Genomic DNA, 27,404 nt, shown 5'->3' on the forward strand with positions numbered 1-27,404 from the left:
TTAGAGACACAAGGGGAACGGGAGAGAAGTGGGACTGCTTGGCACCCCACCAGGACAGGATGTGGAGCAGAAGATGCATCAGATAATACCTCCTGCTGAGGGTGCAGGCAGCCATTGGTCCATCTGTTCTCCCCTCTGATTCACTGTTCCCCAAATAGAAAGCTGCTGTCTCGCCACTTTATATATCTCAATTCTCCTTCTCACTCCCTGTTAGAGGTGTTAAGTTCAATGATCACATTTTCAGTACATGAGATCAGTCATCTTCCTTTCAAGGAGAAAATGTGAAATATCATGTATTTCATGCAGTCAGCCACAGTATCAATGTGAAAGCATGGTGTTGTGAAGAATGTGATCAGCATCAGCAGGATTTATCAAGAAATTGTGACTGTATCTGTAGAAAATTAAAAAAAAAACATCCTCTAGCTCATCGTTCTCTTAGAGCCTCTTTCCTCTTTGCCCCACACTCTCTTTCTCACTTTCTCCTGTGTTCTTCCTTCTCTGCCAGGGTACCATCACAGCCTGCCATCCTCTCCATACTCCACTGGTCCTGAGGGTCAAAGGTTACCTGCATCTGGGACGCTGTCGTCGGAGTTCCTCAACCAGGGCGTCCCTGTAAAGATTCTGCTGTTGGTGTGCAACGCTGCAGGAGCAGGCCAACAGACTGTTAGGTAATTACATAAATTGACCACTTGCAAAACCCACCCCCCAGCAGTGATTGTCCAATCATGGCTTAGCAACCATAACTAATGTAGCAACCATAACTCATGTTTCTTCACATTCTGAGATGGTGTGCATGGCTCACTAATAAGAATAATACTCAGCAGTTCAAGAGTTTGGAACCAAAAACACAAGAGCAAAATCATAAAGAATGATTAAACTGTGTTTATTTGCTCTAACGTAAGCTGCAAATGTTAGCATGCAGTTCTAACTTGCTTACTACCTATAGTAGTAATGTAGCATTAATTCCAAATCTAAGAGCCATGTCATTAGCTAACTACATTATTTTGTGTGGTTTCTCTTGTAAAAGTGAAGCAACTGTTTTTGAAAATATTAACATAAAAATATTGTTAAACCCAGGGTGTGATTTGTGAAAAAAATCAGAGGGGTGGGGCGTGTTTTTGATACGTTTTTATTCATGAAAATAAATCAGAGTCACAGTGGACCTATAGATTATGAAGCAGCTGTTACAGTAACATTGATAAAATAATTATGAAACAATTATGAAACTTGAGCTTCACCACTGCATTTGCAAGAATATTTTAATTAATTATTTTATTTATTTATCCTTTTTTTTTTTTTATTAGCATGATATTTTCACTTTCAGCAATGCGATGTCAAGTTCATGCCTTGTGCTTTCCTCATCTGGACACATAGGAGATATAATTATATACAACAAAACAGAAGGTTAAATGCTAATTTAACATGCCAGAATTAAACCTCCAACGCTTCTTTCAGTACTGTGGATAACGCTACTTGGCCAGACGTGCCAATACACATAATGTCATTCTTGCAAGTCACTGTTTAATTCAGCTCTCTGATTTTATTGTTGTTTGCACTAACAACTGTTCTCATGTTGCAGCGCTTTACTAAGATTAGCCTATTTTTATTTTTGATATTTTATATGGTCTACGAGTGAAGCAGCATAAATCACTGTGAGGGGGATATATTTTTGTTCCCACCGGGGATAAAACTCAGCAGAGGCAGGGATATATAGACCAGTGGGGGGGAAATCCCCAGCAAATCACACTCTGATTAAACCACTGTGTTGCTTGTCCAAGTATGTTACACTATAATAAGATTTCAAACCATCTAAGGGTTGTATTAACAACATTAGCCTCGGTCTTTTAGAAAGATATCATATATGTAGCCATCAAGCGCATATGAAGGACACTTTACACAGTTCTCATTTTATAACCTTTCAGCTTGAGACAGAGTTTTCAACCAACCAACAGAGTTTTAGTGTTAGCATTAGCTTATATTAGCCAGCTACAGCTGAGCAAATCATTAAAGCGACAGTCATCATTTTAGCTAAAAAAGTATTGAGCTAAAAATGAGAAAACTGACGCTTTTTTCCGCAGATATGAGTAGTTCAGTGCGCTTTTTACATCTAGCCTCGCTCTGGTGGTGAAGGACGCCAAGGTCATGTTGGCTCCCTGGAACAGAAAGGACTCACATCTATCTCAGTGAGATGAGTTTCAAATCAGACGACTGAGGAATCTGACATCTGGCACGATATAGAGATCCATCAGACACCAGAGAGATCAATATAGGTGCCAACACGACTGTGAGCAAGTCCAATCCCATCCATGAGGGTCGGTGTCTCAGTTTCTCCTTCAAACGCCTCAGCGTCGTTGATCAAACCACCCACCTATCTCGCTCTCATCAGATGACAGCTGGAGGACTCATCTGTGCCAAGAAAATGACATTGGAGTCACATACTTGCTTCTCGCTCTGGTTCTCTGCAGAATAGTATCATAGGTACATTTCTGAAAATCAGCAAAGTGTGAAAGCTCTTGGTTTTCATTGGCTGGTTGGTTTAAACTTCGAAACCAACAGAACACAGAAGATGAGAATGAATAAAGTTTCACATTTTATGTAAATGTTCATTGTTTTTGCATCACTTCTCTTGTAAGTGAAGAATTTCATGACATTTCACTTCTGATACATCTCAGTGCTGATTCTCACGTCTCTGGTGGCAGATATAAAATTAATATTAATTATTTCCTATTACATAAGTATATAATAGATGATCACTGCATGATTCCATTAAAAAAGTCTCTTTTTTACAGGGATGATTAATTGCATGATGTCATTCTGTAAAAAGAGTATAAATTAAGACTTCTCTAATATTGTGACAATCTTTAACAGGAATGGCTCACACTAGGTTTCATTTATAAGATATTCACTGCATTCTGTGTGAACGTTTAGGCTGGTAGAGTTAAAACATTCTCTATGGGAATGAGGAGAGAGTTGTTAACACAAGCTTAAAGACCTTTTAATTATACTAAATCCAATCCAAACCAAGCTAGTTAACCTACCGCAAAAGAAGGGATTTCTTTTGTCTCTGAGCAGCATCCAGTGGAAATGGTTGTAATTTTGAGTCATTTTCTTTCCCATTTTGTTGTGTATATTGTCTCTTTGTGTGTTGTGGCTGCTGCAGCTGTTGCTCCTCAGCTACCACAGAATTTTAATGTTTGCCATCCTGAAGAGTAATCCAACCTAATTTATTTTGGTATTGACGTATGATCTTATGGGAACTTTTAAGACAGAGGATCAGTTTGATTTATACTCTGTTTCAAAGTCTGCAGGAATCTAAAACAAAGTAGTGCCTTTACAAATGCAGCAAAGCTTACTTTACGTTTATAACCCTCTACTCATAATGCCACTGATAAATCTATAGTTTATAGTACCCCATTGTCATTCCCTGTGTATTTTTGTGTGCATCTCTGTGCCTGTGTGTGTCTTTGTATGTCTCTTTATGCACATGCATGCTCACATGGTCTCGTACTAATAAATCTTGAGCATACAATGGAGGACTGCCCTCAATTAAATGTCCATTATAATAAACGTGTCATGTGATCTATCTTTTCAGAGGGATGGTTGTCCCTCTCCTCATCAGCTATTTCCACTTCTTATTATCTCCTTCTGTCCTTCTATAGATATGCAGTAATGAGAATTCTGCTCTAATGCTGATAATGATAATAAATAATTATTTACTTTACAATAGGATAAGGGGACGTGTGAGTCGGTCAGGGCTTAAGTGAACTAGCTGCATGTGTTGTGAGCTGCCATTTGAAACTTGTTTTGGTCCTCTGTTCCTGTTCAAGGTTTGGACCACCATTCCTAATGAGGGAGGACCGGTCTATTTCCTGGGACCAGCTGCAGCAGAGTATCCTCAGCAAACTGTATTACCTGATGATCAATGGAGCACAGGCACAGGTACTGGACAGCTACTAATTATTTAATGTGATAATTAATCCATGTGAGCAAATTCAGTTTTTTCTTGCCCCTCTTCAGGGGAATATCAAAACACCACACCAGAAGCGGGGGATTTATTGATTCCCATACAGACTCTTTAGCACAGCAGATGCTGATCTGTTCACATGCAATCAAGAGAATAATATAAAAATAATATTATACACAACTCAAATTCTCTGCCAGTTAAAGGGGACATATCATGTACATTTCCAGGTCTATATTTATGTTCTGGGGTCCTAATGGAATATCTTTGCATGATTTCAAATTCAAAAAAACTCCTTATTTATCTTATTTTAGCCCTTTATGCAGCCTCTGTCTCAAACAGGTTGCTTTAGCTCTTGTGTCTTAAAGGCCCATCCTGATGAGCCCACTCTGCTCTGATTGGCCAGCTCTTGGAAGCTGGCCCCCAGTAGACTTCCAGCGGTTCTGGAGGCTACGTAAACAAACTATAGTAGTAAGATTCCACTTCTTTTTCTCATTCATTATTCAAAATGGAAATTACTCAAATACATCCGTACATGTTTGAGCCCGAATCTAATCCAAAATATGCAAGCAGTCAACGCACACATGTAACAACCTTAGCAACAACCTTAGCAACAAAGACTATGGAATGGATGGCCATTTGTGTGCATGGTCGAACAATCTGATGTCATCACAAGGAGGAAGTAGAAGTAACTTTGCAAACGGAGCGTTCTGAGCAGGCTGACGCCATAACTCTTGACTTGCAGGTCACACTCCTGCATATGTTAACCTCATGTTTTGGAACTTTTACCATGTTTTTATCCAACGTAATAAGAATATATAAATGACAGGAAATCACAAAAAGCGTGTTATGTCCCCTTTAAAGCAGTAGGATACAGAAATATAGAATTATGTACTGTAGAAGTATGATAGTTTTTCCAACCTTCACATTTTGAGTAAATTCTGCAATGGCCACAATCAGCCAGAATGGGAGAATTTATTATTTTTGTTAAACAGAATGTGAATACAATGAAAATAAATACAACCACAACCAGAAAGCCCTTGGGCTAAACTTGCAGTGTGCCATATAAAATATGTTCCAGCCTCTAACTTCAATAGAAATTGTTCCATGACACTTATAAAACTTATACTTAATAGCCTTGTACTGTGGGCGGGTGTGTTTGGAGCACCAGCTGGAGGCAGAGACAGGACATGATTTCCTCCTGCCGTGCCGGCTGGCGCACCTGTTCCATGGCAGGTTTATCAGCTCGGGGCAGAGCAAAGCATGCCCGCACAATGACGCAGTGTGGTACAGGTGGGAGAGCACTAAGCACCAGCTGGAGGCAGGGAGGAATTGGTTTACTCTCAATGGTACACCAAACCAGTCAGGTTAACTGATTTGGGACAGGTTAAAGTGTTCTCAGTCACTGACACACAGAGAGACAGTGAAACAGGGACAGAGAGACACATGTGGCTGCTCTCCCTCATCATTTGTTTCTTGTTTCATGTGTTAATAAATGGATTGTGGACAAAGCAGTTTATTCTTTTGTTCAAAACCACTTCAGTGGCTCTGCAGCATGGTCATGTTTGACCAGTAGTATTATTGGCCCATCACATTTTCTGTTGCTGCTCCAGTCTCCAGCTACAACAACACTCTGTCCTTTATAGTGCCAATATTAAAAGTAAATATTGGGCTTTCTCAGGAAGTCAAAGGCTGTTAAACAGAGTCTTAGCATGTTAAGTTCTTTCTTGAATGTACACAGGATGAAAAAAGTAATCAAAACGTCAAATGAAAGGACTTTAAAGTAGGTAAATAACATTGCAATTACAAAATCAGTTAATGATTGAAATGCTTTTAAAGGGACACAAGAAGTTTCAACAAGTTGGAGCTAAAAGTACAGTCAAAGATATTCTGATGGCAAAGGTTTGCGGCTACTTTTTAGGTACAATCAGTGATCCAAATGCAAACAAACGGTTCAACCCACCACCAAAATTCAAACCAAAGGATTAATAGAAAGCATTACAAGAGTTAAAACGAGCATGGTCTCTGTTGCTAGAGAGAACAACTACAGATACAATAACTAAGTCATTAATAAACATTGAAGGAAAAAAAAATAAGGCTTGATTAGGTCTACCTGAATGCAGTGTTGAGTGTATGGTTTACTGATAGCTAATCTTACTTAGTAAAAAACAAAATGGTTATACTTTTTATTTACAGTAATCACCGCACTGAGTCTAAAAAGACTGAATTGACAAAATTCTCTCACCTGAACTGCAGTGAAGAAATACAGAGGCCAACTCTACATTGAACCAATAAGGAATGTCAGGAATGAAAGAAATTAATTATTAAAATAATACAAATACAAATGCAGTTCTGACACTGTGATACAGGAAAGCCTAAGTTAAGCCCAAAGTTAGCTAGCTGACCAGCTTATCTTGTTTTGTGATACAAGCATAAAGGCTACTGAATATTTTCATTTTTCATCATTTGAGAGACACACAAAATGCTGATTTTCCATCATTTGTGAGATTATTCCAATTTATATGTGAATAAACCTTTAATTTTTATGGTAAAAAACAGGCATGGTTGGTTTGTTTATCTTGCCACTGTTTGTGAGACTAAAACATGGGATATAATGATAAACAAACAGCACATTTTCATTTCAATTTAATTCAAAACACTTGATTTTTCCCTGAGGGGAAATTTGCAGAGGGATATTGAGTAGTGCAATTAACAAATAACACAATACAGGAAAAAAATATGTTACTGGTATAATATTAATAATAGTGCAATAAAAGTATAATGCCGTATACACAGTATCCATATTGATGGGTAGTTCTATAATATATAGGTGCATGGTAATTTGATGAACATAGATAACGCACAATGGCAGTCCACTGCGTGCTATCCTAATTACTGCATGTTTAGGGCTGCAGTACTCGTTACCTTTAGATATTGACCGAAATAACCCAGTACCAAGTAGTATCTAAACTTCTCCAGTCAAATGATACTTGTCTTTAATCTTTTTTGTACCCAGATCTAGAAAAAGATTACTATTTGTAGGGTTTTCCCCGTGGCCGATCACTGCAAGCATTCTTCGATTTTGCGAAGTGTGATTGATTGATTGACAGCTGCAACCCATGCAGTCTGTGGTGGTGTATTTGACCTTTGACTGATTTTCAGCATGCCAAGATGCCACCAAAACGTACGAAAGTATTGCTATACTACACACCTGTCAAATGAAGTAGGGAAAAAAAAGGTATCAAATGAAGTATTCTACTGGTATCACTTACAGGTTACTGGTATTGGTACTGGTATTGTAATTTTTTAAACGATACCCAGCCCTATGCATGCTGGAGGAATCATGTCCTATGTGGTAAAGAAAAGAAAGAATAACAACAGTCAGATATGCCACTGTGCAGGAGTATTTCTGCAACTTGTGCCTCTTTGTTTTACCTATGTATACCTATACCTTTTATCTTGCCTAGACGCACCCCTGCTGTGTGTCAATGTCAAATCTATTATTTACTTCACTGAAGCCACAGGTTCCATTTTCTTGCTTGTTTCTGCTTGCTCACTTGCTTGTACTGTTGTACTTGCCTGTGTTTCAGCATATGATTGTGTCTAGAAGCAGGCTGTTAATCAGGCAGACAAACGGATTTCCAATCAGTGTCTGTGTGTGTGTGGGGGGGGGCATGGCTTGTACAGGAAAATTGTCGACCAGTTTGCTGCACATAACTCAGCGCTCTTTGAGAAGTGCCAGGAGAGAGAAGAGAAGAGTCAGGTGCAACGTTTTCAGTGACTGTTGGAGATCTGTAGTCTCCATTCTGCCCCACGCCGTCAGACATTTAATTAAAACCAGGCTCGTACAGTATAATCAGTTTGCTGGAGCCTACCTCTGCCAAGAAAGAAGCAATGCTCAGAGCAGATGTTTGCTCTAAATCTTTCATCTAAACAGAATCTGTAGTTTCTTGCATCAATGAATTACACTCACAAGTGGATTTTTCCGCCTCTGTCTAATTTTAGCTTCAGCAAAGATGCAATTCAAAAACAAAAAAACACAGCCTTTCTGACAGCCATTTTCCCTGCTAATGACTGTGTAGCAGTGAATGGCTTGATGCTCGCTAATGCAAATCTAGCAATAGAGTACACTACAGCACACTGATGAACACTCAGACAAGCATTCTCGCACATGCACACCTTCTCCAGCGAGGCTTCATTGGTGCAAACTCAGAAGAGTACTACATTTTTGTTGAGGGGACAACTAAAGCATTTGACATACAGCGTAATTAGAGGCACTGACTGACACACATAATGCTCAAACTCACAACATAATGAAACTCTGTGCTCTTTGCCTGGGTTGTAATTGGAGATCTTTTGCCTTGTCAGGCACAAACAATGCGGCAAACATTCCTCACCTCACACCGTCCTCACTGAACACAGAGTGATTAAACTTGGTGCATTTGAACGCTGATTGGTCCAAAGCAAGACCAAGGATTTTCTCACGGGCAACATCATAAACTTTTCAGTCTCCACCAGCGTCCGTAGAAGCCTCATGCTCACACACTGCTTCGATTGGACTCTGAAATGAATTTTCACAGGTTTTCTCCTCCTCTTCTCGGCAGTCACGCTGACAGGGGGGTGACGCTGCTCAGAGCCTGACCAGATCTCTTGGATGCCTCGTTTGTTCATATTTTCCTCTCACATTTACCGTCTTTCACATACACCCAATAATGTGTTTACACGCCCCTGTTTCTGGTGTTACTCTCACATATTCCTTTTTGTCTGCCTCTATTTGGAGGGGAAAAAACCATGCACACACACAGACACAGCACAGCGTTTTACTGTACAAGACTTTTGTCTGAAACTTAACAATTGACCACTCATTTAGTCCTGCCCCGCTGTTGTTTTGTTACTGTTGTTTTGCCTGTCAATCTTACCATTCTTGCACCGCAGATACTGTAATGCAGTTTACAGTGATTATAGTGGCAGATTTACCACTCTGAATCTTTAGTAATTTTTGAAATAATTGGTCCTAGATTACAAACAGACATAAACGAAAGCAGGCTTCTCATTTCTAGCCAGCAACCAGCGGTTTAGTCAGCTGAAATGTCAACTGTTAGCAGATTGTATCAACTAAACCAAGCCAGCTTCATTAGTTTTTAGAGAATATGTCATCTCTGGCAGACTTTTTAATGTTTCCAACTGACTGAATTTTAGTTTGTACTTTCAAAAATAATTAAAGTGAAAAGGTTTGCACTGTTCTTTTATTATTATCTAGTGTTAGTTAGTCCTAGTATTATAAGAATAATGAAAAAGGAAAAAAATGTAACAATTTTTGTAAAAATCTGTGACATCATCACAATGTAAAGTCTATGGGCCAAGTGGGAGAAACACTACTGCGCATATTCAGTACCCCCAAAAGTAAACTCGGAAGCTAAAAACTTTTTGGGTGTATGCACCAGGTGAGCAATTCTTATTGGACTGAATAGGCACCATTTTCGATCCGGTATCCAGCTCTTGTAATACAGCCATGATAAATTCCCACAAATCCAATTAAGCGCAACAGAGCAGCTAACTCTAAAAACTGATATAGTAATGTTAGTATCCAGGACCAATTTCCATACAGTGGGGAAATACTACACAGTGAACATGCTAGTCTTGAATGAGACATTTTAACATAACCTGTAACCCCACAAAATAATGTAGTATGAAATGCCCCAGGTCTTGGTTGTAATGCTGGATACTGGCAGTAAGCCAGTTAGCTGGACATGCTAACATTTGCAGCTTACATTAGAGCTGACAAACACACTGTTTAATCAATTTTTTACACTTTTGCTCTTGTATTTTTGGTTTTGGCCGCTTCAACATCCCACATTGACAGGTTGTGCCTTGTCACAGTTGCTGAAGCTATTATTGGACAATCGCTGTCCAGTTTAGCATATGGTCTACTCAACCTGGAGGTATGCAATGCTGAGACCTGGTGAATGATCTTGTTGAATAGCTTTGCAAATACAAGACCTTTGGAGTGTGTGCACATGTTTGTATCATATTTTAAAAGAATTTTCCCATGGTTTTTGAACCTGTGTTTCGGGGAAAGAACCCTATTCCTGAGAAGATGGAATTAGCAGGACTCTGGGTGGTCTTCACATGTACGCACAAGCCTTTTACTGGAACTCGTAGTGAGCCCAAGTCAGTCTGTAATGAAAAGAAAACTCATTTTGGGTTCGCACTTGTCATCTGGCATTCCGGGTTGTTGTTTTTTCTATGCAGCAGGCTGAAAATGAACACGCAGAAAAGTTGATTAGTTCTCTGGAAAAGCAATACACGGCACCAAAGCACCACAGAGAGATTTGATGCCTGTAGTGTCCACAAACACATACTGTTGACGTGCAGGAGAGAATATAATATACTCTGTTTCACCGCTCTGCATGTCTACTCAAAATGAGGGCAAATGATCCCGTGAAATGACTCACTTCCTATTGTCCTGTCTTCAACCCATACTGTAATTTTGAAGAAAAAAATTAACATCTTATGTTGTAAACTAAAGGTTTAAGTTACATTAAAGCTATAGTTGCTGGGAAATTTGTTGATCTGCGAACATCAGTAGTAGAGCAAAATGTTATATGTTACTTAGACATCAGAGTGGTTTTTGTCATATGTTCTATGGGAAACAAAAACAAAACTCCTGCAGCATTTCTGCAGCTGACTGGCTCTTGCCATACTGATACTTTTAATAGTACTGTATATTGAATATATGAGGCATTAATTCAAGAGTATTGAGTAATTTCCCTCAAGGTTTATGCATTCCAGTGGGTTCATGTGTTCAGCATGTCAATATTTTCCAGGAATGTGCTGTCTGCTTTGGTGGACTCCTTGTCATCAGAAAGATCCTGCTGGACCTAGCTTTCCTCACAGAACTCCGAGTGGGTGTTTGTGTTTGAGCTCAGCCAGCAGCTACACACGAGATTTCACTGGGACGAGAGGAAATCAATTTCATTTTTGCAAAGCGCTCCTTCATTCCTAAAGCACCTCCAATCTAAGCAGATCTCAGAGTAATATAAGCAAGACAAAAAGATATTAGTCCTTTATTTGTTCTTTCTTTTTTTTTCTTCTCATCTTGGGCTTTTCAAACCAGCTGAGAATAATATGAGAGAGAAGCCTGATTATCTATGGGTTTATTCATGTTTTTACTTTGAAGGCAAACTAAATTTTAAACAGTGCTCCATGTTGAGGTTCTACGTACATGTTGATTTAAGCTGAACTACTGTGAGCTCAAAATGTCAAGTGCAGGTCTTGACCTATATTCCATAATTGCCCACTTTGTTCTCCTCTGTCTTTTTATTTCTCTCTAAGCCCGCACACAGCCAAATTGTCTGTGTTAAATATAACCCTGGAAGTGTGAAAAAATATACATAAGCTCACTGTCAATTCAGCATTTTTAGATTGTTTTGAACATCTGCTCAAGAGCCATAATATCAACTTGTAGTGTTTTGTTTTGTTTTTAGAAGTTGGTCTTACACACTGCTTTTATAACATTAAATCTTAATGACAGTTCAGTTGCCAAGGCACAAGCCTTCTATAGAAATTCTGTAGTTTTTGGCCTTATTGTATGTGCCATTGAGAAAGATGAATAGATGGAGTAGAGTGACCCCAATCCCTGGTTGCTCCCTTTCATCATGGGGGACAATAAATGTGAGACAGATCTTCCTCAGTTCATCTGATGCTCGTGGCTCAATGTCTGTGTTTTTCTCTCTGGCTGTTAACATTTACATATAGTATCGGTGCTGTTAGTCTGTATGAATTTTACCTGAGGACCAAAATGTTGTTAATAGAGAGAGAAATAATTATTTGCTGCAGTATTTAACCTGACCATCAATTATATCAGATAATCTGTCTGGTTTGTTGGGGACTATCATGCAGTAAAAAGATAAAAACATCATCATATACTGTATATAGTATAGGGATAGTAAGATGAGGCCTGAAGACATATGAAACATGCCAGGTGGTAGAAGGAGGAAGGAGAGGGAGGTTCAAAACACCTTGATTTGCTGTCTGGAAAACTTCACATCACATCCTCTGCTTTGATCAAACTAAAAAAGGGACACATCAGTACTTACCCAAACCATTATCCTTAACTATGGTAGTTAATCTTTTGAGCGTGCATGTTGGATTCATCAAACCATTTCAGCCCACATTTTTATGGCCTGAAGTCTCCAAACTGAGTAAAAGTGGTGAGAAATGTTGCTGCTGCTGCTGCTTCTTCTTCAAAATCCTGAGCTATGTGTTCTTATTTTGCCATCATGAAACTATAACATCAGAGTTGTGCAACACCATGATGGATGAATAATAACTAGAAGCAGCAACATCATGAAATGTAGTGGTGGCAGCGCTCTGTTCAGACCTTAACAATCAGAGATAAAACATTTTTTGTGAACCTGACAGCACATGGAAAAAGAGAAAAGCTACCGTGGTACACTTTTGAATGTACTATGGTAAAGTTGCAGATCTGTTGGGTTATATAAAGACACTGGTGCTTGCTTGGGTTGCTGCATCTTAAGGCACAAACTAGTGTTTTCTCTAACATACCACACCAATGTTGTTTAGTTTGTAGCACAACTGCGATCATTGAAAATTAGATCTCAAGTGTTTGAACCTACAGTATTTGGAAGAGGACATGTGGGAGACTTTGTGTAGGAGATGTAAAGACCTTTAAGTTTTATGTGTTGTTGTTTAAAGTCTTGTTATGAAAAGCATAAAATACCCAGATTCTGTTGTGTTCCTCTTTTCAGAATACCAGAGTGCTGTTCAATATCCGTGTGGTGGGAGGATCAGCATTTTACAGCTACCTGTCGCCTCAGGACGGGCGGCCGCTCTACCACCCTGCTGTCGACAGGTAAGGGGTGGAAAGTTAATTCTAGTAGAGGACTGACATCACACACACCATCATCAACGGGCTGTTGAAACTGTTCTGGATGTGGTAATTGATTTCCATCTCCTCCTCCACAGCTCCCTCTGTTCTAGTTACCACACAAAGAATTTCTATTTCTTAATGCATTGCGTGTATCCTATATTTCAGTGAGACAGTATATATGTCTATTGGCTTCTCTTCTTCACAGTCTTGAGGGTGTTGATCGCTCTCCCTGCTGAATCTTGAATCCCTCTCTGCAGCTTTGGGGAGCAGCCACAGTTGCAGAGCCTGTTATGCTAAATAAAAGTGAGAAAAATTCATGCAAAAAGATCCTCCTCATGCAAGTGTGTCTGACAGGAATATTTTTGGACACATTTCTAGAGTAGATATACAGTATACATTCTACTTCCATGTTATACCTGTCAATAAGAGCAGGTAAAACACATTTCTGCAGGTGTGAGTACAGTAAACATGCAGTCCAGAGTGTATGTTATTGCTGTCTCGCCTCCACAGTCTTGTATTATTAGACTAAAGGATTATTAGATTCATCTAAATATGTTCTTTTGCGCTGGTATTATGTTCAAAATTTTAAACCCAGAAATGACCTAATTTTCCCACATGCTCATTCAAATTTGATCTAATGCAATCAATTTTAATGCAATTTAAATCAGCACTAATCTAATCTAATAAAGCATTTCTTGAGAAACTACAGGCAGGCTGCCAGTTACTGAAGACACTTTGTCATAAAAACACATGTTACCAGTATGGCTGCTCATATTGTTAATTACAGGATTTTTTAATTATTGGCACCGTCTATGCTGATGTTCTGTAGCCAATGCTTGTTTTTATTTACTAACTAATTCAAATGTATACCATATCAACTGTAAAGGTTAGACTTGATTTTACACCAACAACTTGTCGTGGAAAGGGTAAGGGTTAATTCAATTAAACAAAAATCTCAATCCAGGTTTCTGAGTTCAAGACCTCTTGATTACATGCACATGGGAGGCAGTACATCAATGCAAGCTTTGAAGAATAAATGCGTGATCAGTAACTTATATAACTTAAACAACTTAAATATACCCTATTTGTATGACCTTTGCGCAACCCCTGTGTGACACCAGTTTCACTCCTTGTCAGTCAAACTTTCCCTTCTATAAATAACAAGGACTTCTTAGATTCGGGGTCATCATGTGCATCATTTACCTGGAAATAAGCTTTTTCGATTCTCCTTTAATAACTGACGAGACGCTAATTTTGCTTACACAAGACAAAGCACATGATCTCAAGAGAAAACATCATTACAGTATGAAAAGGTCATAGATCATAACATTGGTGATTAAATGAATTACTTCACTTACACAGGTGTTTAATAAGAATGATAGATAGTCCAACAATTCTATTCATGCTGTATAGGTAAGTTGGTTAATAAATCTCCACCACTGACTGAAATGTGCAGTCTTTTTATCCCTTTTCACAAATGCACGTCTGATGGCTTTCACTTGCAAAAGTGAATTGCTGTTTCAAAGGGCATTTTGGCAAGGTCTTGAAAGGACTTCCATTTGTGTAGTTGCTAAGAACAGTTCATTCATTCGTTGAATGGTGAATGATGGGGGCAAATGCCTTTGAAATCTTTTGAAATGTAAATTTGGAGCACACTGTATCCTAGAAACTAATGTAATGATAGTGTTTGAACTCTAATGATGCAGAATTGTGTTCTGTCCCCAAGTCAACTCACATCAAACAGCACAAGAATGTACGAGTGCTAGTGTTTTAGACTACTTTGTTCACCTTCATCAGACTCTGTAAACGCTCTATATCTACATGTTATGTCATATAAATTGCTGTTTCTTGTACCAGAGGACATATTGATGTAATCTCTAATATGTATTTATGTATTTACTTTTACAGTCTGCTTATTTTTCACAAATAGTGAATAGTGTCACATACACTATGTCACAGTTCAGTGAAAATAGCGTGTTCTTTCACTTTGTATGGAAAGAGTTTTCTTTGAGTCATTCTTGTAATGAAAGTGTCATTAAAGTGCTTCTTGCAAGAGTCAAAGTTAAACTTTGTCTCCTGTACATTCCCAGATTTTGCAACAGTGTACAATAGCATGAAAGCTCAATCTTGACCTTGGAAACTGTAGTTTGACAAATCTTAAACTCAAGGTCTATTTACAGTACTAGCTTTTTCTTGAACTTTTGACTGCATGGTGTGATTAGATGAAAAGTCCCCCTCCACTCAAAATGTGGAAAAAAAAGTGCTTTGCTTATTGCTACATCAGTTGGATGTTTGAGCTTCCCTATGCAGGATGACGTATGTGCAGATGTTGTTTGCATATTCATCTGCTGAGGAGGGAGGTTAAGGGATGGGCCTTGGTGCATGTTTTGTGACATCACAATGCAATCATGGTCTAACACAAGCATGATGTGGAAACTTGTCTGCAATTCTTCAATACACATACACTGAGAATGAACTTTTGAGTGAAGTAGGACACATCTTGTGTCCAGCAGTTAAACTTTGGAAATGAAAAATATTTGCATATTTGTAGATTTTGTCATTTTCAATGAGGAAGAAGAAGTAGACATTTTAGTCATTTTAAGGATTTTAATGGGGGAATTGGATGTTTTTGTGGAAAAAACAAATCAGACACATATTATTATACCAAGCAGAGTATTTTTATATATCTTAAAACATAACTGGAGGGGATCTTTAAGATATGATTGAGAGCTCAGGAAAAAAAAAAAGTAAGTGGACCTTGAGTTATGATTATCTTGTCAATTCACTGTTTATGTTTTGAAACACAGCTGTGAACTATGTGAACTGTGTAAAGTTATGGGTGCTACAACAAAAATCAGTGGATTGTACCTTTATATTGTAGTAGTGCAATACATTAGTTTACTTAAAGCAAGCTCAACTAAATCCACAGTAAAATCCCTCATACTCTCACACACAAAATGATAAACAATCAAAAAGCTAATATTATCCAGTGTTGTCCAAAAGTGTACTTATCAAAGTATGTGTCAAGCCACTCATGCTTCATTACTTACTGTGATAATGCTGACACCCAGTGGTTAAAAAGCCTCAATACACATTCACTCAATGATTGTAGAAAGGCTGTTGTCACTGCATGATTCAGTAAATGACTCAAAGCCTCAAAATGCAGGAAAATCTCAGCGTTTTTATGCATAAACATCCAGTCTCACACATTAAAGAGGAGTCGGTTGTGCAGATGTCTCTTCTTCGTCACCGGATGACCTTTCACCCTCATGTCTTTTAGAGCTCTGAAGCTCTGCGGCTCAGGAGGACCTCCACACGTGAAGCTCATCATTGAGTGGGAGTACAGAATCAAAGACTGGTGAGTATGTTTTATATCACAGACCACCACCTGTCTATTATAAAACTCCTTTCCACATGTGCTCTATAACAAACCCTTTGTGTCTGGGGCTGCAGCCTGTTTGGTAACATTCAGGAGGAGGTGGTGAAGGATGCAGAGAGTGTGAGGAATCAGCAGCAGCAGCACGTCCAGCAGTACAGCTGCACTTTGGATGAGTGCTTCCAGCTCTACACCAAAGAAGAACAGGTAGTGGGTCTGTTATCTTAAACATGTGATACTTATGACAATCAGCAGCTCCATTAAGATGCTGTGGATCAGGGTTAAATGCCTAAACTACAGTTGTTGAAAATGTCGTGTAAATGCTGTTTCACATTTTATTTTGCACAGTGTAAGTTATCATAGTCGTAACAGTTTTGTCATTCTGCAGCAGCTGTTGTTATTGATAAGACATCAGTCAGCTGCTTAACTCCTCTACGACCAACTTACAGACATAACTATGGATTTAACATCTATGTGTGTTTTATTATTCTTATATATGAAACTTTGTCCAGGCAAGATTTTATTTTGGATGATTTGATCAGTGCAGAATATCAAATCATTGTTAATTGAGGTTAGTTAACTGAAGTTTGTATATTCTACCGATAGATTTGGGTTGTTCTTAACATTTACTTTTACTTTCATATGCATTATTTAAACAGATAAGAAATTATATGAACACATCATAAATTTGGAATGAAAAAATACTTAAGGCAGTCTTAATTTTTATCTCTATGAAAGGTACCATGTGGATTTTTTGTCTAATAGTGTGATACGTCTCTGCTGACTGCAGAGGGCAGCAATGCATATTGACAGTTGGTGGCTGTAAGGGATGCACACAATGAAAAAAACATAATTCATGACAATAAAACCTCCTCAGGGCAGGTTAACTGTGATCCACAGGTGGTGATGGTAGAAAGTTGGTATGTGTGTGACTATGTGTGGCTCAGATACACATGGTGGACGACAAGCGCTTCATTTGACTGATGAAGACAGTGAAAATCAACAAGGAAAAAAATTTTTTTCTCTTTTTTAAACATTACTGTGCTTGTTGTAGGCAGTAAAGGGCAGAGTTGGACAGGTTTTGAGTAGGCTATTGCCATCATGTGGAGTGTTTGTGATTCAACACAAGCAGTTGTCATGTAACACCATTTGTTTCAGTGCTGCTCATCAAATATCATTTGCTGCATTCAACAGTCTGTTACTGTCGCACAATTCAGTCAGCACTATTAGTTCATGACTTTTTTTCTGAGCTTTGCAACAGCTCATTATTTTTTATATTTTCAGTTAAAAACACATCACACAAATATTCTGAATGCGAGCTGGTTTCAATTTATAATTTGCAGCCTCAATATAAATTATTAATATCCTTGTCTCAAAAATCATTATACAACAGTAATTATTCATCATCCTAACCTGGGCTGAACCACCTAATTGTAAATACTTCTAAAATAAAGTAAAATAAATGAGGGACTGTGCTGCTCTATTACTAATTTGGCCATTAATTATTATTAATACAGTACAGCTAGCACCCAATCACCATAGAGTGTATTAATAACATCTCAGATTGCTGCTGTTGTTACTTTGTGTGACCACCCAGTGGAGCTCCAGGTGTGAGGGAGACACTGCTGTAGGTCTGTGCAAATGTTGCTCTAAATGAGCCAACTAATCAACATTTAAGTTGGTTGCTCATAATGTACGGGTGATACTAACAGGTATTTAAGATCCCCTCCAGACATGTATTAAGACATATAAAAATATCCTACTTGGAACAATAATGTGCGTCTGATATGCTTTTTCCAGAAAATAAATTTTATTACCATGTTAAAATCCTTTAAATGGCATCTAATCCTTCTCCCTCATTAATATTCCTACATTTCCTAAATGCCTTTGAGAATCCCAGGCAGCTCTGCAAATTATTAATAATGTGAATCATAAATATTGCAATCACAATATTAACATTTCTCTCACTACTTGTAAGTGGGACATCTGAATGAAATCTGTCACATTTCGGCACATTAGTGAGACTGTTGTCAGAATAGGTTAGTGTGTGTTATGACCAGTCCAGGCCAGTTTATCTAAGCCATAAAAGATGAAGGCATAATTTCATAATCATTGCTGAATTATGGCTGACTTGTGATTCAACGCTGACATTTCTTACAGAAGAAAAGATGTTCACAAAGAACAAGAGAAAAACTTCACTGTGGAGTTTAAATGAATGACCTTGTTGAATACAATAACTCATCACTGCCCAGTATTCATGATGGCAATCAGAGGGAGGCGGGAAAAGTGAACAAAAGCAGTAGCCATGGCAACAGCTTCAAGCTTTACTTCCTGTTCCAAATGAAATTTCTAGGTTCAGTCATACATCATTTCCAAGAATATGACTAAGCCAAGTTAGAAAACAAAAGAGGTTTGGCTTTTGATTTATCGGGAGCAGGCAGAGACGATTCCACCGTCTGCTTATTTTTCTCTGTTTTGTCTCACCCTCTTCCTCTCTCTTTCCCCCTTCCAGCTCGCCCCAGATGATGCCTGGAAGTGCCCTCACTGTAAGCAGCTGCAGCAGGGCATGGTGAAGATGAGCTTGTGGACGCTCCCGGACATCCTCATCCTCCACCTGAAGCGTTTCAGGCAGGTGGGTGAGCGGAGGAACAAGCTCACCACGTTCGTTCATTTCCCCATGGCGGGCCTGGATATGACGCCTCACATGGTGAACCGCAACCACGGCGCCCATCAGGCCCCTCCCCAGCCAGGCTGGAAACAGTCCCGGCGACCTGACCTGGCTCCTCCTGATTTCTTGTACGATCTGTATGCTGTGTGCAACCACCATGGAGGAATGCACGGCGGGCATTACACAGGTCTGATAACTGAAGACATTCTAAGACTTTTCATTAGTCGACAACAAGTAAAATCATAACAAAATATGCTTTTGAAGTCCACATTGATATGAATCAGTGGCGTTTTTTGTGGAAGTTCTCACATGAACTCTTTCCATTCTTATTGTGATTGCAGCCTTTTGTAGGAACTCAGTGGACGGCCAGTGGTACAGTTATGATGACAGCAGTGCTGAGCCGGTTCCAGAGGGGGAGGTGTGCACACGAGGAGCCTACATCCTCTTCTATCAACGAAGAAACAACATCCCCCCTTGGTCTGCCAGCTCCTCAGTCACTGGTTAGTCCTTTTAAATTCTCTGTGGTGGCTTGTTATATTGAGAACAGTCAGGTTAAATCCGCTATACATCCTTGTGACACAATATAGAAATAATGGAGGAAATGTAGAAGTATCATTATACCTCACACCATCATTATGTACAGTTTGTTTACTTTTTTTCAGTCAGGTGGAATTGTTTGGTGTCCTCATTTTGACTAGTGTCAGTGCTCTTTTTCAGTTGGACTGCCGTTTTTAGCCCGCATAAATAAAGGTTCTCAATGGTTGTAGAGAAAAGCCAGCCTATTGCCAGCAAAGGTCACCATTTTCAGCATCAGAGAAGTACAAGCATAATGAGGGTATTCACAGATGGGTGAAAATGCTGATGATTCCCCGTGATCACAGATTTCATTTTGCACTGCGGACGGATGGCCTTTGGCTTTTGTGAGGGTAATAGATGCTGCTGTGGGATGGCTTCTCCCGTCCTTTGTGTTTATGATTGTCCATGGTTTGTTTAAAATAAATTGATAGCAGAAACACATTTCCATTAGCTTCTTTTCTTCTTTCTGCAGGTTCCACCAGCTCATCCGCCTCTGACCACTGGCTTGTCCGGCTGACAGGAGGCAGTAAGAGAGGCAGCTTGGTGTCAGCAGGACCCATCTCTGGACCCCCAGGGCCCACACAGGCCCCAGAGTCTCCTGAGCTGCCAGTGTTTGGAGACGAACCCCCCAAAACAGTAGACATAAGTAAGTATATGGAATAGTTTTAATATACACTGTTACAAATAGAATACACAAGTTATTGTTTTGCTTTGAATAAGCAATAAGACCAGCACATTATATACTCTAGGGCTTGGTAAGTCCAGTGCCGTGAATGTGTTGAAGAAATTTGCTTTTTCACTTTCTTGCAAAAGGTTAGCCACTCTTATTTTTGTACTGTCAATATGTAGCTAGAGCCTATACAGTAGATGGTTAGTCTAGCTTAACACAAAGACTGGAAACAGAGGGAAACAGCTAGCCTGGCTCTGTACAAAGGCAACAAAATCCTCCTAATAACACCTAACACTTCCCTATGAACTCGTCCCAGCCAAGAAATAGTCTGACTTTTTTTTTTTTAATGTGAAACAGCTGGTTATTTGCCGGACTACTTCTTGGTGCTAGAGGGTGGATTTTGTTACCTTTGGACAGAGCCAGGCTAGCTGTTTTCACCTGTTTCCAGTCTTTATGCTAAGCTAAGCTAACCGCTGTCTGGTGTCAGCTACATATTTTGCATACAGAAACAAGAGTGGTCTACATCTTCTCATCTATCTCTTGTCAAGAAAGCAAATAAGCATATTTCTCAAAATGTCAAACTATTCCGTTATATAACTTTAGTCTCTAAATATTTACCTTTGCAACTAAGTGAATTAGATGTTATTAGTTAGTTTTGAAATATTTCATCCTGAACCTTTATCAAATTTTCATACTTATGTATTTAATGTATCTGCATACTGTTATATCAATATTTCACTGGCTATCTACAACAAATCGATTTTATAACATACATATTTTAGTAGGAGCAGCTGATATATCTTGTTTCTTCCTGTAGATGGATTTGAAGCCAAGCCGTTTGTCCGCGGGACTCAAGGCAGGAGTGTAAGCATGAGATCGCCAACTAAGCCCAAAGAGACTTTGAGCAAAGTTCTGCCACTGCGGTGGTCCTTTGGCTCCAAGGACCGCATTAAACACTCAGCCCAGACCCAGCCCGGAGAGCTGGTGGAGTATCTGGAGTCCGGGCGCCGGCCACGATGCACCAAAGACCCTATCATAACATTGGTGGCCACGCCACCACTAAAGAATGCCCAGGGAAGAGCCTTTGAAGTAGGACAGGACTGTAGCTCACCGAGTGGCAGCAGCCTCAGCTGTACAGAAAGACTCAGCTCGGATACTTGTTACTCCCCCAAAATACCAGAGGGACAGAGCAGACCTTGTGCAGAGAGAAACGTCAGCAGCAATGTCAAAGGCAGGGATGACAGTTCTCTGAGGCAGAGGTCATCTAAGAGAGCTAGACAGGACCAGGGCAGGACCCTTGACCTGCAGCTCCAGAGAGGGGCTATTCTAGGAGGTCATATCAGCCACAGTGCACCTCCAAGCAGAGACTCCACACTGAGAAGAGCTAAGGTGCAGACAGGGGGGACCTCCAGGGCACAAAAAGATCTGCTACAGATGGTCATTCAGGCTGAGGACAGGAGGGGGCAAAAGGGGCAGGAGGGTCGGAGCCACGACAGCCTCTTGTCATTTTTCAAACCTGGTTTCATGAAAAAAGACATTCCAAGGTCACCAATCAAGGGGCAGGATAGGCGTATGAATGGCCATGGACAACTGGGAAAGCTGGCATGTAGTAATTTGGCCAAAATGTCCCTCTCCAATGGAACGCTGACCACAGTGGCACTAGAGGAGAGGAGGGCCAACATCGCCCCCTGCTGTGACAACCAAAGCTGCAAAATGCAGCTGGTGAACGGAAAGGCCGGGAGTCATGACCCTGTAGACATTAAGCGTGCTCACAGCTCCAGCAACATCCAGACTAAGCTGGATTTGACATTTCGCAGGTGTGCGTCCCTCCAGAGGAACGGCGAAATCGTGGTCCATCCAACCCACCGCATCCTGCTCTCAGACAAGCCCAGCTACGCCACTCTGCAGCGGACACGATACAGTACCACCTCTTTGGGTAGGCACAGTCCCTGAGTCCTGTTTTCGAGACAGGCTAAACAGAAGCTTTATCTGTTTGGCTGGTTACGAGAAAGCACAAATAGGAGCAAATTAAAGTGCATGGCTGAGGTTTCGCTTCTGGTGTCAGCAAATATATAACACATTCACTTGGTGTCTGCTATACAGAAAAGTAATTAGATAAACAGGATTTGATTAGGAGCTTCCCTGCTGCTGGAATAACTAATGCATTAATTAACTGTGTGATATGAGTTCAGTCTTTTAGAATTTAAAATCTGGCAAATACCGTCAGTTCTCATTTCTCAAAGTGTAAACCTAAGCCTGTTTTGTTATTATCATTATGATTAATGACAGTGATTGCTTCAGTGACTGGTTACCATGTGAGTGATGGCTTTGTTCTTTGTTTGTTTTTTTCATCTTAAGTGCCTCTGTGACAGCCCAGAATGACTGTTGAACCCTAGGACCTCTCTACTGATCTCTACACGTGGCGCCCAGAGAAGCTGGCAGCGGGATGCATCACTGGAAAGAAAGAAAGAAAGTATACCTTCTCTCTCCCATTCATAGTACTGTTATAAGTTCTTACCTGTGTGTGTCTTAAACTAAATCTATGCAGAGTTGAATTACTGAGGAGAGACACTGCTGTGATGTGATTTTTGCTTCCTGAGTTTGTTTTGCAAAGCAGTTTACTGTCAATACATGAGTTCATGAGATCAATATTTGAAAAGCAGAGGCTGATTTGGTGAATTAGCATGTTTTTTTAGCCCATTATGCATAGAGAGACAGAAAGATTGTCATGCCTTTTATTACATAAAACCAATATAAAGGTAGGATATCAACCAGAAAATGTAGTTGAGTATATTGGAATGTGTTCAGCATATACAATTTACAGATAATGGGCTAAAACATGTAAAGTTGTTCTTAAACACTGCAAAAAAAAGTACTAACACCTGCACTGTAAATTGGCTGCTATAACAACATGCATCATTTGCTTTGTCATTTATTATTATTTTCATGTTATATTATCATTGCACTTACTTTAAAAAAAAAACAAAAGTTATTTTGCTACATGACCCGAAGTTATACAGTATGTATTTTGAAATGCATTTCTAATTGAGGAATGATTACACTACCAAAATTGGCAAAAAGTTGAAGTTTTTTTTCTGTGTTCCATGTATTGATTGAAAAGACAATTAATCCACCACTTGTAACCAACAGATCAATAAAGTGTGGGAGAGGTTGGTTAGTTTTTACATTTTTCAAAATGGAAATGTGGACTTGTGGAAATATCTTCCCCTCAAAATGATTTTACTGTTTTTGGTCATCTTTGCTCTGTGAAGCGGTGATCAACAGTTTTGGCTGTCAAAAAACAACAAGTGGGATTGTTCCTACAAAAAAAATGCATTTATTAACGACCCCAGTAGCTTGCAGTGCAGTGAAATAGAGACAAGAATTCATGTCTCTTTCATTGAAGTTGAGTTTTGAAATTGTCCTGATAAAATATTGTCAGAACCAGACACAAAGAGTCAGTTTGAAGCAGTTTTCTCATGTGGGATTGAACAGAAAATTCACAATGTGTGCACACACACAATATTATTTGTCCACAGCCACAGGGAAGTGATGAGTCCCAATGGTAACCATGTTTTATCACATTCACATAAACTTTCATAAAGTAGTCACCATTCAGAGAGTCAGCAGTTTAAGTTCCTGCGGCATATCTAATCTATATTTAATTCACAATCATCATCATTCATAATCACATTTCTGTATCTGCACCACGTCTAATTTTTCTGCTAAAGGAGGAAGAGGAGCAAAACTCCAAGGAACAAAATTTAAAATGCTCCATTGCAACCTGGAGGAATTAATGTTCCTTAATTCCAACTTGGTTATTTGTTTCTATTTTTGAATTTACAAATAAACTTTTTTAGATGCTCTTTTGTTAACTTATGCATTGTAAATGTGTCACTCGGGATTATTAGGGAACGTAAAAGTGTCCGATCTCTTCATGAGAGAAGAGTCCAGATTGGTTGCCTACACTGTAATCGTGGTCCATGTTGTTGTGTCATTTAACATTACTGTTTAACAACACTCTTTACCAAAATGAGATAATAGTAAATGAAGGATGTTTCTGAGACATTATTTGGGAAATATGGCTAGATTATATTTTATTATTAACTTTTTTAAAAGTCTACATTTTGTACCTGATGTGTAATTATGTAATTTAAGAACCAGATTAAAACATTAGTAACTATATGTTTCAGGTTACTGTATAAGGTAAGATTGATACAGCAAGTGGGGTTGAATTGGACACAACACACAACAGTCTCTGTATTGGATTGTCTATAATGTCTGCTTAATGTACTGCAAGTTTTATGGATTGCAAATTAAACACAGCTTTTCTCACAAATGAATTAAGTGTAGCTGAGTGATTTCTGACAGGAGTTTCCACCTGAGTGATTCAACTTATATCTGGCTCACATCAGGCAGCTGTGGTATTTTTTAGGATTCCTGACTGGTGTGATAGTTCTGAGTGAATTGGGTGCTATGCTGAAGTCCTGCAATTCATCAGCCAGACCAGCAGTACTCCTGAGCTCCGATAAAGGCTTCTTTCCCTGGAATATAGTGAAGTGAGGCCAGAGTGTTGAGAGGTTTTTTTTTTAAGTGCAGTGAATGAAAGATGTGTATGAGAGTGTATTTAATGTCAGTGGTTAAGCCTGTCAAGAAAGGACATTTTCAAGAACACTTTAATGGATTTTAAGTTTTGAAAATGGACCCTGAAGTGATTCACAACACATTTGTTGCTTTGTTAACCACCATCAGGGTAACCTTGAAATATTTTTTCAGCCACGCTCACTGCATGGCTCCAGGGATGTCAATGTCAGTCTGTCTGACTGTGATTCTGTCGGTCTGTCCCCACTTTGGTCCAGACTGAAAAATCTCGAACAACTATTGGATGGATTGTCATAATATTTTTAACAGACATTCATAACCCCCAAAGGATCAACACTAATGACTGAAAATACCTGATTTTACTGTATTTCCCATACAGTATGTTAACAACAATTTGGATAGACTGCCATGACATTTGGTACAGGTTTTCATGGTGACCAGAGGATGAATCACACCGACTTTGGTGATACACTGACTTTTACTTTAGTGCCAAACTTTCAGTTTGTCCAGTACTTTGGTTTATGACCAAATACCTGCAAAACCAATCATCCTTCCCATCAGCCTCAACTGTACTTTGTGTTTAGAGCTAATTAGCAAGTGTTAGCATGCTAACATACTGAATTGAGATGGTGAAGATAGTAAACATTATTCCCACTTATATACTAATTTGTTGAGAACAGAAATTAATGCGATGCCATGCTATTCAGTTGATCTGTTGTGTCATTATTTTAATTGTCTCACTTTCTTTTCTGAGCTCACAAATCAACCACCATCATGATGAAAACAGTTTACATGAAGTAATATATGGTTGTTGCCCACACTCAATGTAAATGATGTACTGCAGATAATTAGCAGCACGTCAGCACTTCCTGCACAGAATGCATATTGGACTATTGTTCCAATGTACCCAAGCCAAACCATTAAGCCTATAAGAGGCTCAGTCTGTTATTCAGACTCAGACTATAATGTCAGCTATTACATGACTAGTTGAGTCTCCAATCAGGGGGTCTCTCCACTTCTTATTTACTTGGTTGCCTATTTATCGCATAAACAAACGAAGAGGGTATTTTAAAAGAACATCCTTTTAATATGCAAATTTATGCAACAAGGTGCTCCAACTCTAATCGGATCATCTACTTAATAAGGAAGATCTGCCGTGCAAGTAAAAAGTGTTTTGTGTTCTCACAACACTGACACGGGTAGAAACAACATAATGCTGAATGTCACATATATTGTTACAACATGACTCTATACGTATTAGTTTTGGTATGTCTTAAATGTAAGCACAGGCTATAATCTTTATTATTATAGTCACAATTCTCCTGCAGGTGAGCCTGACCCCCAGCAGGAGAGTGGATGAGTGGAGAGTGCTGCTACTTAAATGTAAAGTAAAAACTGCTTTCAGCATCTGACATTTCCAGAGGACCTTTCAGAAAAATGGAACCTAACAGAAGAGGTGTGCTGGAGCAATATATTCATCACCACATTTAGTCGCTGATGCTTTCTTTGATCAGTGGAGAGAGCAGTCAGTATAGAGTTTGTTGCTGAAAATGTCTCTGTCTTTTTTCACACACACACACAAAATACAGTGACCCACATGAAGGAGAATGCTGTTTATTTGAATGTGGGCTGGTTGGACATTGGACAAATTACATAGGCTACACTTTTATGCAGCAGTGTGAAATTTTGATGTCCACGCACGTGTCATTCTTGTTCATTCCTGGAATTTCTCATTTCCCATTTCTTAGAACTGCAGCCTTGATCTCTGCTTTCCCTTTTATTCTTTACACTGTAATTCCTTTATCAGCTATTTCATGTAACCATGATGGATGGATAGAAAATTCACATGACTGTACAAAGATCTGACATCAGTACTGTGTCCCTTTTTATTTAAATAATGAGGAATTGTCTGTTTCTCAAAATGAATGACAAAATAACCTAATTAACATGCTCCACGTGCCAATGTATGATTTTAGAGGAAATTGAGGATCCCTACATATTGCTAATAGCACAGAATTAATGCATCTCACTGCACGTCGTTATATAGGTTTTAATCAGCCTGCATGTAGTTGATACCACTTACTGGCAACTTGTGCAGAATAATAATATTAATTTTATGTTATCTCCGCAGACGTGTTGATGTTGATAAGTAATTCAATCAATGTTATCTCCATTTAGGCTAAGGGTAAATTGTCTCAACCATTGCACTGATCATTGGGCTTCCTTCAACATAAGCAATCACATCAGTGATGCATATGGATGGGGGTAGTTGTGCTCTTAATTATTTAGTTGGATGTTCAGAAGTATGTGCTTGGATGAATCACAATTAAATGGTTTTGGAATTCTCAACACACATTTAAAGATTTATTTAAAAATGTATTCATGTATCTATTTTCCTTATAGAGTAATGCCTGTTCTGCTTAGTACTGTGGTTTGACAACTAAGTTTAGGAACAAACTGCAGGTGATGCGAAAAAATATTATTTGGTATTTATTAAATGCATCACCTCGGACTCATGTTGTTAGTGTTGAATTCAGATGGGTAGGTCTGCTGCCAGTACAGCTCAGAGTAGAACAACAGAAGCTGCATCATACAACATTACAATAGGACAATATTATCAATGCTTCTCTATACTTGTGTTCTCAGATAGAAATGGTC

At 39.1% G+C, this 27,404-nt stretch overlaps 1 protein-coding gene across 1 annotated transcript in view; it reads left to right on the top strand.

Moving 5' to 3' along the window:
• Positions 1-23,147, top strand: part of usp43b (ubiquitin specific peptidase 43b) — a 67,633-nt gene extending 44,486 nt beyond the window's left edge. The window contains exons 7-16 of the mRNA XM_042392922.1: positions 506-668; positions 3,828-3,939; positions 12,733-12,836; positions 16,135-16,212; positions 16,308-16,437; positions 18,743-19,085; positions 19,240-19,398; positions 19,947-20,120; positions 20,962-22,080; positions 22,503-23,147. Of these exons, the coding sequence (XP_042248856.1) occupies positions 506-668; positions 3,828-3,939; positions 12,733-12,836; positions 16,135-16,212; positions 16,308-16,437; positions 18,743-19,085; positions 19,240-19,398; positions 19,947-20,120; positions 20,962-22,080; positions 22,503-22,513 (2,393 nt within the window). The 3' untranslated portion in view covers positions 22,514-23,147. The remainder of the gene's footprint in view (positions 1-505; positions 669-3,827; positions 3,940-12,732; positions 12,837-16,134; positions 16,213-16,307; positions 16,438-18,742; positions 19,086-19,239; positions 19,399-19,946; positions 20,121-20,961; positions 22,081-22,502) is intronic.
• Positions 23,148-27,404: the final 4,257 nt, after the last annotated feature.

Source organism: Thunnus maccoyii, chromosome 18 (genome assembly GCF_910596095.1).
Source record: "Thunnus maccoyii chromosome 18, fThuMac1.1, whole genome shotgun sequence".
In the NCBI taxonomy this organism is placed as follows: domain Eukaryota; kingdom Metazoa; phylum Chordata; class Actinopteri; order Scombriformes; family Scombridae; genus Thunnus; species Thunnus maccoyii.